The following is an 18,301-nucleotide window of genomic DNA, read 5'->3' as shown; positions in this document are numbered from 1 at the left end:
GATTTTCCTATCAACACAGAGCAACTTCATGGCACAACTGTCAGTGATCCCAGTCAGGAAGCCCCACTTACTTCACAGTGCTCAAACAGAAAAAACAATACTTACATAATCAACTTTTGGCTTTTTTGTCATATGCTTATCACTCTCTTTGCCATTTATGTGAGAATCATTTAGTCTCCTTTTACGAGAGGCAGCTTTAAAAAGTAAGTAGAAAAAAATGGAAATTACTTTCATTATAAATATTACTTTCAATTAATTTCATATATAAGTAGGATCATTCAAACAACTACTGTAGTAGCTACTTGTTAACAGCATGTTTCCACTAGTCTTCCGTAATAGTTTCTTACTACAGTCCATACGTATACAGAAATTTCAAGCAAAGCAACTACTAAAAATGTATTTATTTACACATTTATGTATCCTCACATTTTCTGCAGTACTTTAGCAGTTAAACAAGCAGCTTGGTCTTACGTGAAAGAACAGGCTTTGTTTTTTTGGGTTTGCTTTTTTTCTTTTAATTGCCAAGCACGTTACGCAGGAGTTGAATAAAGATGCACCGCTGTCTTTTCAATAGGAGTAGTTTTCACAAAAAAAGATAATCCTATTTAAGCTGTATGCTTTTGGAAACTTAGTACTTAACCAAGGCTAAAATCCAACTGTGAGTTATAACATTTACATCACTCCCCATCTGGAAGTGCTGATGACTGATTTTTGGCTCAGATGTTCACCAGAAAGGTTATTATCAAGCAGTTTTCAACATTAAATCAAAGCCTTTGAAAGAAAACTATGCATAGTAAGTCAGAGATAACTAATTATCAATGAACATTAAATTACCTATGAATAGCTTACATGAGTCAGAACTTTCTGAATATCTTTGGGCCTGGGTGATTAATCAGAGATTATCAGCTTAGCATTAAGATCTGTCCAGTCAGGTGCATTTTCAGTTGCCACTGTGCACAGCTCATAAAGTTAAAAAACATGTTATCGCTGTTTCTCCACATTAACTTTGGTTGAAGCAACAACTGTTACTGGATGAATGCTCTCTTTTTACCATAGCTCAAAATAATTTAAATATTCCTAGTTGATGACCTGATTTATTACTGGTAGTCAGTCTTTTTGGAAGACTGCCAACAGAGCTCTGACGGCTTACATCAGCATCTGCAGCAAACAAGCAGAGCTGACCTCACACACACAAAGCACACTTGCCTTCAAAACTTTAATACTGTCTGCAAGATCAAAACAGTTTTACTTTGTTTTTCACAACTATCTACTTAATTGTACAAACACTTTTTTGTGTGAAAATACCTTCATGTATGTTTTCTAATAGACTCATTCTCTGTCTCTGATGAGAAAGAGGTACACGATATATATAGACTAAAAAAATTAACATTTCTCAAAGAAACAGAAGCAAACCATCAGCAGTAACTAAATCTTCAGTAAATGAAGTACCTAGCAAGATCAAAGTATCTACTAGTGTGATTTTCCAAAGCATGTGTTCTGTAGATCAATACAGACATACAGAAGATGCACAGCTCAAAAAAATCCTGCAAACACATTGACGGAGAAGGAGACAGCTCTCCTTCAGCGTTCAGAGAACAATGCATTTTGCTTCTCTGCCCAAGAAGTTCATTTAAACAATGTAGCCAGGAAAAAAAAAAAAAGCAGCTTAAGACTCAAAGGTATCTTAACCTTGTCTTAGTATCAAGGCTAGAGGTGGTCAGGCTACTGTTGGGTAAAGCACTAAAAATGTAAGGAGTTATAACTCTAAGATCAGCTAGAACTGTATTCAAAGTGGTTAATTGCAGACACAAACAGCAACCCATGCAGTCCTCTCAGCCCTAAAAACACACAGACTCCACATCAGAGTATTTCTAAGACCATCCTCCCTTGAAGTAATTGGCTGAAGGACCACTGGTCTTTGGAGGAAAAATTAATAAATAAAACTGATTAAGAGCAATTTTAGTGACAATTAAGCCACAGTGGAGGATCTGAATAACCACGATCTCAGGAATCCATCAACATAAAATTACACAGAAATCATTCTGTGGACTTCCCAAACTAACCACATCTACAACTGAAAAATAATTTTCTGAAGAGATTCACTTTGAAAGTTACACATACATAACTACTGCTTCTTAGGTTAAGGAAGCACAGAACTGAGGGGATGAAGAAGCCCTGTGACTGCTAGACATGAATCATCCTTGGAATGGAAGCAAAGTGCAGGGGGCCTGGACTTATCTTGTCCCTCACTTCTCACCCAGTCAACACTTCGTAACAAGTAAAACATATCATAAATCGACATGGATAAGCAGATGTTCAATAGCGTCTCCTCTTAAAGTATCAAAAATGAGATGATTTATACCATAACTTTCAGGCATGCTCGTTCTTAACTAAATATTTTTATATAACAGCTGTGATTGAAGAGAATTTTGTTGCCAAGATTCTTCTGTGGGCTTTCACATTGAAAGCATGTGAAGCAGCGCACAGACTAACGCACAAATGTTGGACTTGATGATCCTTGTGGGTCCCTTCAACTCTGGATACTCTTATGATATGAAATGGCCAGAACAGAGAGCCTAGATACCAGAAATTTAAGTGTTTTACCGTAACTGTTAAAAACCTTGGGAAGTGTATACAAATATCTGAAGATGAAAATATGGCAAGTACAACAGGGAGAACTGTATCATTTATACTATAAATCAAAAATCATTTATATTATAAATGAAGTACATCTGTGTTCTCCTCAGCACATGAGCTTCCTAGAGAAAATTTCCAAATCCATAGGATACTTCATGAAAAGACACATGAATCACATAAAACAAAACTCAAGAGTGATTAAAAACAGCTCTGGACTTAAGTGATGTCAAAGAGAGAAACTCAAAGCCCGAACAGATGACACTGACATACTGCTTTCCAAACTTTCCACATCTTGGGGTTATTGGATAACATCATGGGGCTGCATGGATTCAGATGCAGAAAAAGAATGCCCTAAGCATGCTGAGGGCTCAAAACATACTTTGGGGGATGTTCTGCTAGAATGACTAGAATTTATCTAGTGTTTAAGACCAATAGTTCTTACTCAGAATTACAAGTACAGAATTCAATCAGATAATAGTGACAGAGCTTGACACAAGTAAGATTTGACATAAGTTAGAAATAGCTACTTACTCCAACATAATTCTTCACATCAGATCTCTCACATACAACATTTAGAACTACTATCTCTAACCCATTACTGTCCACCTCAACTTCTGAGTAAAGAAGGAAGCAATCAGTAACAACAAAAATCATTAAAGACACCAATCTTCAATCAGCAATTCTGATTTACACAGAAAAAAAACAAAACCCTTTTGCTCTATCTTTGGATTTTGCTATGTATCCACTTCTCATGTTTCCTACTGCAAAGTCTGTAGCTTCAGTTCTGTGCTATTGCAATAGACAAATAGAATAACTTTTAATGTACGTTTTACTGCTTTTCAAATACTACCCCTTGTACTCCCCTCAAGTTTACATGGCAACTTAATTACTAATTTGGCTGTAGTTTCTAAAGTGTTCCTCCTCCCCTCCCTTAAAAAAAAAAAAAAACAACAATGTACCTTCATCATTGAACTTCAAACAAGCAGCTATTGCTTCATCCATTGAGCACGTTGATTTTACCAACTGAAAAAAAGAAATCAGCTGCTAAGTGGTAAGATTTAACCCATTTGAACAGAGGATAACAATTATAAACAAGTTGGACTGAAATACACTTGGATAAATAAAAGCTAAAAAAAACATACACAAAAACACACACCAAAAAGACATGTATTGTAAAATCCAAAGCCAACACTTACAGGTTACTAAATGATATATATTGAATACAACCATATCAGCTGTATTTGGAAATACCTTATTTAAGCTGCTTTCCAGTAGGTTTTTAAATCTCATTTATTACTGCTTCCTCTGCAACCCTTCCTATCTTATGCTCTCCTGAGAATAGGTAACAGCAGCACTACAAACCACTACATAGTTAAAACCGCCCCTACAGCTACTCCTCACAGAAGCCACAAAACTGCACTAGACACACCATACAAGTGTTATTTCTAGTTAGTTTCTAGGCTACAATGAATCATGATCACCCTGTGCTTTAAATACACTCTAGGTGGTAATTCAAACACTGTATATTCTGGATATTTGTAGCCTAATTTCTCCAAGAGAAAAAAAATAAATAAAAACCACATAAAAGTGGTATTTGCAATCCCTTATTTCTTCCTCAGGCCTAAACTCAAAGCTTGATCCACAAAAACAAACAAAATGCAATAAAATTTCTGTATTTTTTAAATGACATTTCAACCAGGAAAGTTGACAGAGTAATTTAAACATATTTGGCTTTGAAAACTGAAGTTACTGAAAAAACATCAGCCCTAAGAGGTAACATTCCTGAAGATACATTTTACTGTACTGAAGACAATTTTACTGTAGTAAGTTATTGTAACATCATGGTAAATTTGTGATGCATGTTGGAGAATAGCCAAGAGTATTTAAGCTTTATATGGCAGCATAATCATAAGAAATCACTATAACTTCAAACATACTCTTTTTGCCTCACTTTCATACTGAGGGCTTTGAGTATTAAAGCTGAAGAAAGTGGGAGGGAAGTGTTTCAGCTATTGAAGATGACAACAATAATTTCATTAATTCTGCATTTAACCAGTTAACTGCATTCCAAAAGTTATCAGTAGCTATCAATCAAGATAGCTGTAGGTAAGGTTGAACGTCAAGACAAAATAAATAGAGAAATTTACTATACCTTAGAATTCAATGTTGAAGAGATTTCTTTCCTTTTCTTTTTAATATCTTTACACGTACATACACGCACTTGAACAACAACAACAACAAAATGAAATAAACTTCCAAGGTTGTAGTTCCCTTAAAACAAATACTACTCTCATATATGCTTTTGCTAATAAGAATCAAGGCTCTTCTCTGTTGTAATGCCCAAAGTATAGGAATACTGCCTACAAAATAGTTATCAAAATAAATTAAAAAAACAGAGAATTATTACTTGTAACAAATCCTGGTCACTCCTCTGGGGAAAAAGTTCCTTCAGTGTTTGTAGCTTTGCATTTCTGATGTCTTCCTCTGCATCTTCCTGCAAGTCAACTAGTTGGTTCCCATTGTTCATGTGAGCCGCCTTCTGTAGCTGATACACAGGCTGGTCATCCTCTGATGAATCTTCTGAGCTATGATGTATGAGGGGCAGGGAAAGTATTAAAATTGTTGTTTCTTACATTTATTTTACCAGAGCGTCATTGTAAAAGCAAACAAACAGGATCACATGAGCTGAAATTAATGTTATTAAAGGTTAGCTTATTCTAAAATATATATTATTTTTAAAAGTTGCTGCCCAGTAAGCACATAAAACATTTTTTTTGCCTGTATCTTTCTTTAGTGGTTGCAATAAGCAAACCGTATTACAATTTTGCAAATAATATTAATATACTACTTATGCACTTATACCACCGAAAAGCTATTATAGTAAAAATGGTCATAACCGTTAATTCAATAACCAATAATTCATTATTCCTCTTCAAACCACCAATCAGTCTAGCCATAAGCTGCAAAGGTCAAATCAGCATACCCTTAAAAAAGTCTCAGAAAAATGGCATATTGAAATTCGTTAGCATATTTCAAATATTCCTGCCTTGAAAGCTCCCTTATAAACTTCGTATAAAAAAGAACATCAATTGAAATTGACATAGTAACACTAGTGATATCATCTTTTCTTATCAGGGATTAACATCTAGATACTTGTCAACAAAGCTGGAGTGCACACATTATCTTTTCTATAATCACATTCTTCATAAGCATGAAGAAACGCTCATTTAACCACTAAAAGAATATGACTCCAAGCCACAAAGCCTTGCATTAGGGTTCTGTTTTTCCAACAAAGCCCAAATAGCTAACTCCTGCCTTGGTCTTAAATCCAGTCTATTAGCACGATGCCACTTGTGAGATAGCTCAGTGAATTCAATATATGCTGATTAGCACATGAGGCAATAGCCTGCGGTGAAGTGTTAAGCACTGAGATACCTTGTGCACTGAATATAAGCAGCTACAAAGGAATAAGAAAGAGCATGAGAGGATGTGGCACATGCTAGACTGCTATGATATAACCCTGCAGAAAGCTAAACACCTCACAGCCTTTTGACCACTGCCTTTCACTCACTCCCTTCAACCTCCCAACCCTCTGATGGGATGGGGGAGAGAAATGGAGGGAGAAAAAAAATTGAGATTTGTGAGTTGAGACAAAAACTACTTACTAAGACAGAAAAGGAAGAGAAAAATAATATATATTTACAAAACAAGTGATACAGAATTTCTCAGTACCCAACAACTGATGCCCTGACAGACTCCAAGCAGCAGCTGCCCCCAAAAGCCAACTTGCCAGTTTTTTTGTTTGCTTTGTTTTTTTCCCATGATGCCATATGGGATGGAATATCCCTTTGGCCAGTTCAGGCCAGCTGTCCCGGTCCCGTCTTCTCCCAGCTCCTTGTGCCCCCTTAGTCCCTCTCACTGGCACTGCAGTAGAAGAAGAAAAACTGAAACATCCTTGGCTCTGTGCCGCACTGCTTAGAAACAGCAAAAATATCCCTGTGTTATCAATGTTGCTTTTTTTCTTTTTTTTCCTCCCAAAGCCAAAATATAGCATCATAACAGACACTATGAAGAAAATCAGCTCTGTCCCAGCTGAAACCAGGACACAGACACAGACCAATCCCGATGGGAGATGCTTCAGTGTCTGTCTGACTCTCTCTCCATATAATCATACTACAGTGCGGAAATAGCAAATTGCAAGCTGGATCTCGCATGGCTTATTAGATTCTGCTCCACACCACACAAAACCTATTCCACTGCTTCCAAAACTATTTGGCCCCAGAAGCAGTGTAACTCCATTTGCACAGCACTGCACACAAGTCAAGTTCAAAACTTCTTACACTAGGTGCTGAAGCAGTGTTCGCCTTCCCACTCCACTATAGTTTTATTAAAAGAAGAACTAAAACTTCAATATATTTTAAAATAAAAAGCTAGTACTTATAAGGGTAAGCTTTCAAGTGCCACCAAAAGAATTTAAGATGTGCAAACGTGTGAACAGATAACAAACATTACAAGTATCGTTCCATATCATGGAATTCCTTGCTCATAAACCATGTTTTCAGAGAAGTCACTTAGGAGTTGGATTCTTCTTACCTGGAAATCCAGTACAGTTTAGATAGGGGAGGGTAAATTGCAAACTGTAAAGCCAGAACCTAGCATATTATTTTGAATTCAATATTAAAATAGGATCAACTTGCATAAACATTACTAGCTTAAACCTTACATTAAAATCACGTCTTTCCTTGGAGCCTTGTTTTCTTTTGAAGCACTGACTTTTCTTGGTACTTCATCTTCACTGTCTGAAGACACATCTAGGAAATGTACCCCTCTTCGGTGCTTGAAATAAGACAGTTCCCTTGTCCTCTCAGCTTCAGGAGTTTCTGGGATGCTGGAGAACCCTGTAGCCATTTCAATAGGATAAAAGATGGGAGAAAATGACTTAGAATTTCAAATATTTATATATACTTAGCGCATCAGATAGCTGTATCTTCTTTATACACAGCAACCATTTAAACAGAACTTGCATCTTCATGCATGGAGAACTCCTATAAGTGGTATTCTTTAAAGTGGTGCCTTACCTGATAAAAATTGCCTCAGCAATTTTATCTCAAACAAATATAGGTTTGTATAATGTAAACCATAAAGATTAAAAGGCCATGTATTTCAGGCTAGTAACTATTATTTTTTTGTTTATTTTTGGCAAAACAATCAGCAAAATCTTCTGAGCTACTTCCAAGCTAAGCAGGACATGGATAGAAACATACCAGTGTTTCTGATGGCTGATTTGTATTTATCACAGTTTTTCAGAAAGGGAATGCCAGTATTAGACAGCAAAAGATCAGGAAGCTTCTCTGGGGAGCTTAACAGGTAAAGTTGCAAATCCTATAGAGATAAAATCACCAGTCTTTTCTACACAATGCTCCAGATGATTCTTAACAAGGGAAGGAAGGATGCTTTGTGTACTTTCATGACACTAAGAATTTGTATGCTTCCACAACGAGTTACTGCTATTACATCTCACAAATGATAGTTTCCCCTGAAACCTATCAAACGGAGTCACTACGCTTCCATTAGCCTGTATTGACTTTTCCCTTCTGAATATGCTCTTAAGACAACCATAAGCAGCCAATCTACCCATGTAATCCCTGATTAAGTAATGAGTAATGCATGATAAAGTCTCAAAGCTACACCTAAAGCCAATTCCATGTACGTATCTTGATGGGGAACACATGACCACAAAGGGAAAAGGCCCAGAATACGATATACAGAACAGTTCCTGAACCTGAAGCTAAAAGAGGATCAGATACTGTAAACAAGAAGTATGCAAATCATTATATTTTCACTGTTGCCCTCCTTCAGCATACTACCAAAGGCACAGTGTGCTCTAACCTCATATGTTGTGTATTTCAAAGCAGTTTCTGTGATTATAACTGCAAAACTGATGCTCCCAAATGAATTTGGGCAAGCTAAAGCACATGGTTCTATCCATCATGTACCAAGGCTACAGCTGTTTAGCCACCTTTCTTTAGAAAACACTAGGAAAAAAAACAATCCATAGTTAACACACAAGAACTTAAATGTGTAGGTCCTACATCTCTTGCAACATTAAACCCACACCACACAACTAAATACCTGGACAGAACTGCCACCTCTTAAGTGTGCTATTTCATGACAGTAATTTAAGTATTGGAAGCATTTTGCAGAAGCTGTGAGCCAAGAACCGTAGCCTGACCCAATGCACTAGCCCCACATATTCTAGAAGTGATTTCTCTCTACTACTTTATTTACAGCCCATGCTGAAGAGAACTACTGAACACAAAATAGTTGGTAAGCCAAGTATTTTATTTAAGAGCAGACAAATTATGAAGCCTGGAGGTACATGACTGAAGAAAGGATGAAGAATGCATGGAGTGGAGAACATGACAGCTGCAGAGAGCATTTGCTGTCCAAAAGTAATCTCAATGAAAATAAACTTGAAATAACTCACTGTGGCAGCATTTGATGGAAACAGAGATAAATTCCAAAAGCGCAACCACAGGAATTTACTAGAAACTAGAAAATACTAGGTGATACTGGATTTCAAAAGGAAGAGGTACCCAATAAATTAAAAAATATGGTATTGTAGTGCACAGCTGAAAAAAAAAATAAAGAATTTCAATGTTGAGTGTATTAGCACCAATTCAACAGGAGTGATCTTAACTCAAACTTCTTTAACATCCAAAGAAAATGTAAAGAAGAGTTCAATGATAGCTCAAAAAAAGTAAATTGTTGCAGTCAATCTTCAGAAGACCTTAGCTACACATAGCAAAGATCCTATAGAAAATATGGAAAACACTTAACCAGGTATTAATCCATCAGGATGGAAATAGAACAGGAAGAAAGGAAAGCACATAGTAAATCAGATTTTATTTTCATTTTAAAACTTCAACACTTCCATATTTTGTATGCACCAGGTGTAACAGTGCAGGTTTTGCCCTTCTTTCATACCAAAGAACATCCTGCTTCCCAAGCTACAGGTTAGTTCTGCTTCCTATCTGCTGCTGCTGTTACCCGGACCATGCTCATTTCTCTGTTGCAGAATCAAAGGCAGCAATAGAGACGAGCAATGAGAAGAAGGACTGAAAACATAACATCTAGCTTCCTGAACATGGCACAGCAGAATTTCATACTTGCCACCATTCAAGAGTCAGGTAGCTTTTGTTGTCAGTAAGACAGTTGGAAACCAAACCTCAGGTTCCCCTTACAGAACAGCAGACATTGTAACCAGTCCGAGGGGCCAGCTGAGAACATGCCCTTACTAACAAAAGCCTCCACGCTTGCTCAGATCCCTCTACAACTGTCCCCATATGCAAAATCAGAGCTCTGACTTCTCTTCAGATGAATACAGCTGCATCCTAAACACAAAACCTGGCAGCATGCTTCAGTGCCCTCCTGTTTCGAGATGCATTTGCCATGAGCTGCCTCATGTACCGAGAGATGAGTGACTTGGAGTCTCTAGTCCATGCCAGGCTTCTCAGGTCACTTAGCTTGCGGCAGGCAAGTCCAGCCTGCCATTTACCAGCAGTTAGATGGATACAGCTACAGAGCTCCCCTTTTTTGCCCCCTTATTCCTCTATTTTCCTTACACTTGTTCTTCCGCAAACTCATCCCCCCCCTCCTTTCCCCACCTTTGGCTCCCCTCCAACCATACCATAGAAGGTCTCATAAGATCCCAAAGCCCTTATCCATATGCTCCAATAATAAGCCTCATGCCTCCTAAGACCAACAGAATGATGCTCCCAAGACCTCTCTGCTTATGGAGACAGGCATCATAGTCAACCCATGGGACTGACGGCTCTCCTCTGACCACCAGGGCAGTAGCTGGGACAGGCTGGGGTGCAGGGGCTCTCCCACCCACCTCTCTGCTCCCTCATGTGTGTGGAGATGAGCCTCTCACTCCATGACAGAACATAAAAAACTCCACTTGTACAGTCAGTACAGAACAGGAGCTCCCCGCTGATAACAATTTCTGATTTACACTGCAAGAGGATAGAATACCAAAAACAATACACAGCATAATAGCTATATTTTATTATGAATGATGACAGACAATAATATACTTTGAACTGGAATGGCAGATGAGTAGAAAAAAACAAAACACGTTCATATTCATTTCCTACTCCAAGGAAACCTGAATTCAGAATAAGAAAACAGACCAAATCAACTACACAAGGTAAGTCCAGGAGATAGCTACAAAACTCATGGGAGGGCTGAGTTTTAATGATACAACTATCAGTTAAAGCCCTTGTATAAGTGCATTTTATATTCTCAACACGTCAATACAGCATCACATGCACACTCTTCTCTCTACTGCACCAAACCCTTCTTAAAACTCACATCCCTATGAGGCAAACACCAATGCTTTTTTTTTTCTCAGCTGCCAACTCTGGAAACAGAGAGCTGAAAATAAAGGCAGTTTCTTCTGCTCCTGTCATTTAACGCAGAAAAAAAAACTCAGCTCAGTTACCACAGAGTAATCTCAGTTCCCAGAGCTGATCTGCCAGCAGAGACCAGAATTCAGTTGCTGGCCAAGGGCAGAAGTAAACTACAGGTGGTCAAATTATTTCCTTTATGAAAAAAAAAAAGAAAAAAAAAGTCTTGATTTTAATCAAATCACCATGAAAATCTCAACATTTTCTATCACTTTCAGATGAGGTAGAAGATTACAGTAATGATTTTTGAGATAGTCAAGTGACTTAGAAAAGCAGCGCCAATCTGCCTGGGGATAGGAACGCCCTACAGAGGGACCTGAACAGGCTGGATCGCCAGGCTGACGCCAGTGGGATCAAGTTCAACAAGTGTTAGGTCCTACACTCTAGCCACAATAACCCCAGGCAATACTACAGGCCTAGGGTAGGGCAGCGACTGTGTGGAAGAAATGGGCCTGGGGTAGTTGGTCAACTCTTGGCTGAACATGAGCCAGCAGCGTGCCCAGGTGGCCAAGAAGGCCAATGGCATCCTGGCTTGCATCAGAAATAGAATAGAAATAGCACAGCCAACAGGACCAGCCACACCTCAAGTACTGGTTCAGCTTTGGACCTCTCACTACAAGGAATTCATTGAGGCCCTAGAGTGTGTCCAGAGAAGGGTAACAAAGCTGTGAAGGCTCAGGAGCACAAGTCTTATGAAAAGCAGCTGAGGGAACTGGGATTATTCAGTCTGGACAAGAGAAGGCTCAGAGGAGATCTTATCACTCTCTACAGCAACCTGAAAGGATGCTGTAACAAGGAGAAGTTGGTCTCTTGACTCAAGTAACTAGTGACAAGGCTACAGAGAACCACATCAAGCTGTGCCAGAGGAGGTTCAGGTTGGATATGATGAAGAACTTTTTCTCAGAAAGAGTGGTAAGGCATTGGAACAGGCTGCCCAGGGAAGCCACCATCCCTGGAAATGTTTAAGGAAAAGGTAGATGTAGTACACAGGGACATGGTTTAGTGGGGAAATACTGGTGGTGGGTGGATTAGATGACCTTAGAGGTCTTTTTCAACCTTAATGATTCCAGGTTATCTTGAAAAGCCCATACACATGTAAACTTGAGAAGAGCAGCCTAAAAGTACCACTGGTTCTGGAGCAGTAAGTGTCCCAAAATAGGCCTTCCTGCAACCAAGAACACCACATTGGCAGCAGGAAGTTCCTCATCTGTACTTCTACCTACCCATACATAGAAGGAGACACGTCCCTTTTATGTCTGATTTGCTTTATGTGAAAACCATGTCTACGCAGAAGTTTTAAGAAGAATGTAAAAGAGACACTGGGGTAAGTATCACACACTTCTCTTACATTCAAATGCAAAGATGTGGGCAATTCCTCTCTAGCAGAAAAAGAAATCTAAAGCGTAACACTCCTCAAGGTTATCAAGCTGGGCTAGCAAAGCAAGAGTTATCACAATAGCACAGAACTGACAGGTGTATGAGAAGAATTTAATAAAGATGTTTTGATATTTCTATAAGTAATGAGACGTTCCAGCTCTACTGAATTAAGAGAACTGATAAAGGCCATTTTCACAGGTTTTTTTTTTTCCTTTTTAATTAGAGTACCTTTCAAACACACTCCTCCTTTAAGTAGCACAATATGCAGTTGGCAGGTATTCATGAAAGCTTCACTAAGCATCCTTATTGGATTTAAATTAAGTTTACAAAAATAACACAACCTTAAAAATTATTTCATTCCTCAGAACAAGCTTTGGAAGAAGCGCAGATTTAAATAAAGTGTATTTACTACTACACTTCGGCTCTCTTCAATTTAGTTGTATTTTAAATACCAGTTACTCTTTCTGACAGCTCCTAACACTCATTACTGTTAAATGCTGAACTGCCTGGAAAAGTCATCCTCCCTCTCAGAAAAGCACTACCTCCTTCCTCCATCTATTCCACTGAACAGAATCCCTTTGCAGGAGAAATGGGGGGGAAAAAAACAAGTCACATATGGAATAAGAGGAGTGGTTCCAATGTATTTAGAGCAAATTATAACCTCGTATAGCAGTAATCATTTAAACAGTTATTGCCACAGCATGTAATTATTGGAGGCAGAATTCCCTGATTGCAGATGATTAAAGGGGACTTTTAAGGAATGCCTGTAATCACAGGGTCACTGTTTGACTCTAAGGCCAGAAATAAGAAAACACTGAAGTAACCCTACACAGGGAGGGAAGAAAAAAAACCCAACACAATCACACATCATATTCAAGATAGGCTAGCCCTTCTCTCCCCCAAATAAAAACAAAACCGAGGCAGTACTTTGAGGCTTACCACATTTAATACCACTGCACAACAAACTATTTGTCAAATGGGAGGTAATTTCTACTCTATTTCAGAAAGAAGTATCAAAGGCATGCCGCTCAAGCGTACAAGCTAATCAATACTTTTGTTTCAAATAAAAGTCTTTTTTTAATTATTTTTTTTTAAATTTGAATCCTAAATAGTAGTACTAAGTCTAAGCTGCTTCTTAAAGAGACCATTTTTAAGTGGTCAGTGTGTCTATCCAGGAACCTTTGGAAAAGTTCATTAGGTTACCGAACGTACTACTTTTCTCAGAAATGCTTTAAAAAGAATGATATTCTACGAACTACAACATACTAAAAGACATGACATCCTCTGGCCACAGAGGAAATGATAACAGATGAGAATACCAGGCAGAAACAGTCCCAGTGCAAGCAACAATGTGTCAGTGAACGCTGGAACCTCAGAGTTCCATCATCTGCGTTTTACACCTGAATTATACAGAAAGGCTATCAACAACAGCCAGTTGTCAAAAATAGCACGGTATACAATGGTCTGATTTCATCTACAACTTTTATTTCCATTCAGCATTGAAGTTTTATAAGCACACTTTTGGAACACAAACCTTATTTTGAAATTCTTGATTGTAACTCTTCTAATCATGTAGTTTTACCACAGTTCTGCTCCACTTCCACAACTGGAATAACCTCGCCATTTCAGTACACCAGGCTATTTAAACAATTAAAAATGCCTAATTGAGAATCAAGAAGACAGCTTCACCATATAATAAAGATCAAACATGCACATTATTTAGTTAGTAATACTGATTTCTACAGAAAAGTTTAATAAAGTATTCCAATGCGTTTTCCCAGCTTTTTAGAGAGGCATCTCTCCGATGCAATCCAGTAACTGCCTCACAGTGGCTGATGGCTCTACTACCCTCGCTCAGTGAAGTGATGTTCAGTACCAATTACCTCCAACTTGGCAGCAAAGTGGCTGCAAGCTCACGTAATTTTCAAAATATACAAGCATATAGAGATGACCAATTCTTCTGGTCATCATACTGAGAACTGCTTGTTGAAGTGGAAGGTATGTATGTTCCATACAAAGCAACAAGGAGCGTTATATACCTGGGGTGCACAACACTCCCTCAGTATTAGTTCTTTCAGGCAAAAAAAAGAATTAGCTAAAAAGATAATGTTATTTCATGACACAAGAGACATAGTCTGACTACTTTTTCTCCCCAGATGAATGGAATTACAATAATTGCATCTTTTTGTTAGAGCTGCATTTTGAGATACACAGAAAAATGAAATCAAAAGAAATCCATCAGAAATGATACTGAAGGAAGGAGTCTGATCTTAAAGCTCTTTTTACATACACAAAAAAAATATGATAACAAACTAAGAAGGACAAGAAAAATGCCTCCAGCTATTTAATCAATTGTTTTGGTTTGTGCAGATGAACTAAGAATTAGTCTTCCATTTATCCTAGCTTCATATGTCAATATTTTGCAAATCCACTGTGTTGGCCTTCAGAAGAAATACAGGTAGTCATTGTCCTTGTATGATTTACTGAACAATTAGAGCACATCGTTTTTAGCTACAGCTTCTTGTACAAAGCAACTCAACCCTTCTGCTTACATATTTAGCAGAAAAAAAAAGCACAGAGTGCCATAAATAGGTCATTTTCGCATCTTTTCCACAATAATATAGAAATAAAAAATAGGTACCTGTCTTACTTTAAGAAAGAAAAATTCTGTCTTCCTAACACCGTTTAGGAAGCAAGGAGAAAGTGCAATTGCTTAACCAACGTAGTTGACTCTTTCACACTTTGGTATCTCATATGCTACAGACAAAATTTGAATGCTTTATTTTCAGTTAACTTCTATTGACTTAAGAAAACATGATTTAATTTTTAAAGTAGGTTTTTTTTGTTTGTTTGTTTGTTTGTTTTAAATGCACTGCATAGAAATGATGTGCAAATGTGAGGAAAACTCAGAAAACCACCAGGAATTCTTTAAACCCTCAGTATGTGCGAAAGATGAAGATGAGATAAGCAGTAGCTGATATAAGTGCTAATAATTACAGCTAAATTTTAAGTGTTAACTAGAACCCGTGCTCTGCATCATAGATATGTCCATGACACCTTACTGAAGTCAGGCACTTGCCCTGCACTTCTACCCAACTCTGATTTACCGCTGGTCACAAATGCCTCTCAGTACTTTTCTCATTATTACTTAACCCTCCACAACAGTTCCTTTTTTAGGCTGCCTTTTATTACCTCACATATCAATACTCTTAACAAGAAAACTGATGCCTCTCTAAGCAGTATACCCCTTCCACTCCATCCATGCTTTGTCCTACCTATGCAGTAACTAACAAGCCAAGGCTTTTGTCCCTTTATTTAGAAACATGAAGCCTTCATTGATATTGAAAACATTAAGCCTGCATAACATCAAAATTCATGGAAAAATAAGTATCTACCTACCACAGCACTGTTGGGTGGACTTGTAAAAGAAAAAAACTCCTCCCTTACAAGAAAAGTTCTCTTATCATATAGATAAGACACTACAATAAATGGTCTTATAAGGGTAAATTGCATGCGGAACAAATGATGTTTAACAACACCAACGGATACTATTGCTCTTTCATTACCTAAATGCAAAATCAAAGCCTTCCTGATCTCTCCAGTGACACTTCTATCCTGATATCTGTATCAGAAGTTATACAGAATGAGAACATCCAAGGTGTATAAAACAATCAGCAACAAATCCTTTTTGTTCTTCCATTCCCACACCCTCAAAAACAGAAAAGCTGTCAGTATAATAAGGAAAAAAAAAGGTCATGAGTGATTATGTAGTTGAGAGCCAGTACAGCTGCACACTAATATCAACTGATGAATCCAAACACAACTCCAACATATCAGCCAAATAAGCTAAACAACTCCTATATAAGCAAGGCTTTTTTTCCAGATTTCCATTAAAACCACAATCTATTACCAGAAAATGGGACAAATGTTGCTGCAAAACTATTAACACAATCAGTTTCTGATAAAAAGCAACAGGCATCTCTGCTCTCTGCAAAACCAGGCCAAGCTGAAAGACAAAAGCGAGAACAAACACTTGGCTTCATCTTTATCTGTCATATCCCACATTGCATTCATAAAATCATAAAATGGCCTGGGTTGAAAAGGACCATGATGATCATCTAGTTTCAACCCCCCTGCTATGTGCAGGGTTGCCAACCACCAGACCAGGCTGCCCAGAGCCACATCCAGCCTGGCCTTGAATGCCTCCAGCGATGGGGCATCCACAACCTCCCTGGGCAACCTGTTCCAGTTCATCTCAGACTCTAGTGGAAAACTTACCTTTATACAAGGTTGCATTTATAGTAAGGCCTTTTAAAGCCTTACTATACTACATTAGTTTAAGATGAGCATCAATAAACAGGAACACTTTGTGTATTTTAAACGCAGCCTGCATTGAAATCATTTCATCTCTGGTTATCAGGTGACCATGGATGCACAGATTCAAGCAGAGCACGCACCATACTGATGCTTTTGTGGAAACTGCTGTGAAACGTGTGTACAGGGAAGCACCTTTATAAAGCAACCAACAACAACAACAAAAAAAAAAAGCAGCACAGGAAGGGCAGAGTGCTTTACTTCTAACAATGCAGCACTCACACTGTGCTGAACACACAACACCTGACTCACCTGCTGCCACCGAGGCTGGGCTGCCTGGCCTGCTGCTCCCTGCAGTGTTGTTCCCACCACCATCAGCAGCAGAGCTGCCCTCCTCCTGAGCCCGGGCTCCAGCAGCAGGGCTGCCCTCCTCCTGGGCCTGGGCTGCAGCAGCAGGGCTGCCCTCCTCCTGGGCCTGGGCTGCAGCAGCAGGCCGCCCATCCTGCTCCGCGCTCGTCCTCCTCTTCTCATAGCGGAAGCGGTCCAGGTTGAACAGACTCATCGCGCCTACCCGGCGTCCCTCACCACCTGCGGGGAGAAGCGGGATGCGCTCAGTTGATCCCGGGGGACGAGACTGGAGGAGGGCCGCGATGCCACGGGGACGCGCAGACAACGCGGGGCGGCCCCAGCCCCTTTACACTCCCACACACACACGCGCGCGCGAGCGCGCGAACGCACACTCCGCTCGGCTCGCCCGCCCCCCCCCCTTCGCGCACCTGCCGCTCATCAGGACCCACACGGAGACAAGAAGCAGCGAGGCGCGCGCGGTGCAACGCACACGCCGAGCAGCGGCAGGTAGCACCGACCCGTTGCCTACCGAAGCACGGCCAGCCGCGGCGCTCCGTTGTGACGTCACCGCCCGCCGCCCAACAACGCGCCCAAGCTGCGGACGCGTGCGCTTTGCTCCGCGGGGGTGGGGCTGCGCCGGTTTCGCGCGCAACGCGTGTGGGGCCGCCCCCAGTGTGTGTGGGGCGGCTCCTCGCAATCACCCAGCTATAAAAGACAAGGTTTATGGCTGTGTGCAGGTGTGATGCCTCTCTTGGGCAGTATAGGTGGAAAATATAAAGCTGCTCCTGTTAAAGCTTCCAGTCCTGCTTGAACATGACCTTCATGTCACGGACAGCTTGCTGTCAGCGGATGGAGTTTGCTTAAATCACTTACACACTGAAGGCTGAGAGGTTCCAGCACTTGAAACAGCCGCATGTGAAACAAAGTGCTTCGAGGCCAGACAAAACAAGCAAATAAACAGGAAAGAAGCGACTTCCCGCTCAGTCACAGCGGTGCTGTGGCAGGGTGTGCACACACAGCCCCCCCGCCGCTTTTCGTACTGCACTGCTTGTCTCAGTGCAGCCAGGCGCCCGCTGCGAGCTGTCTGCCAGACGTGCTGCGGCCTGAAAGCTGGTTGGGAGCCCAGTGCTTCCAGAAATGCCACCTACGTGTGC

The 18,301-nt window shown here is 39.8% G+C and overlaps 1 protein-coding gene across 6 annotated transcripts in view; it reads right to left on the bottom strand.

Annotated features, from left to right (window-relative positions):
• The window catches only part of SMARCAD1 (SWI/SNF-related, matrix-associated actin-dependent regulator of chromatin, subfamily a, containing DEAD/H box 1), a 41,653-nt gene extending 23,951 nt beyond the window's left edge, over positions 1-17,702 (bottom strand). For 4 of the 6 annotated variants that reach the window (XM_040699602.2, XM_040699603.2, XM_046940763.1 and 1 more), the window contains exons 1-6: positions 17,576-17,702; positions 17,112-17,387; positions 7,361-7,535; positions 5,045-5,222; positions 3,597-3,660; positions 106-194 (exon numbers count right to left, since the gene is read on the bottom strand). In XM_040699602.2, the coding sequence (XP_040555536.1) occupies positions 106-194; positions 3,597-3,660; positions 5,045-5,222; positions 7,361-7,535; positions 17,112-17,361 (756 nt within the window). In that variant the 5' untranslated portion in view covers positions 17,362-17,387; positions 17,576-17,702. The remainder of the gene's footprint in view (positions 1-105; positions 195-3,596; positions 3,661-5,044; positions 5,223-7,360; positions 7,536-17,111; positions 17,388-17,575) is intronic. The other 2 variants (XM_015276597.4, XM_040699604.2) reach the window with 1 other exon arrangement.
• Between the last annotated feature and the right edge of the window lie 599 nt (positions 17,703-18,301).

Source organism: Gallus gallus, chromosome 4 (assembly GCF_016699485.2).
Source record: "Gallus gallus isolate bGalGal1 chromosome 4, bGalGal1.mat.broiler.GRCg7b, whole genome shotgun sequence".
NCBI classification, from domain to species: Eukaryota; Metazoa; Chordata; class Aves; order Galliformes; family Phasianidae; genus Gallus; species Gallus gallus.
This window is presented reverse-complemented; position numbering and strand designations above follow the sequence as displayed.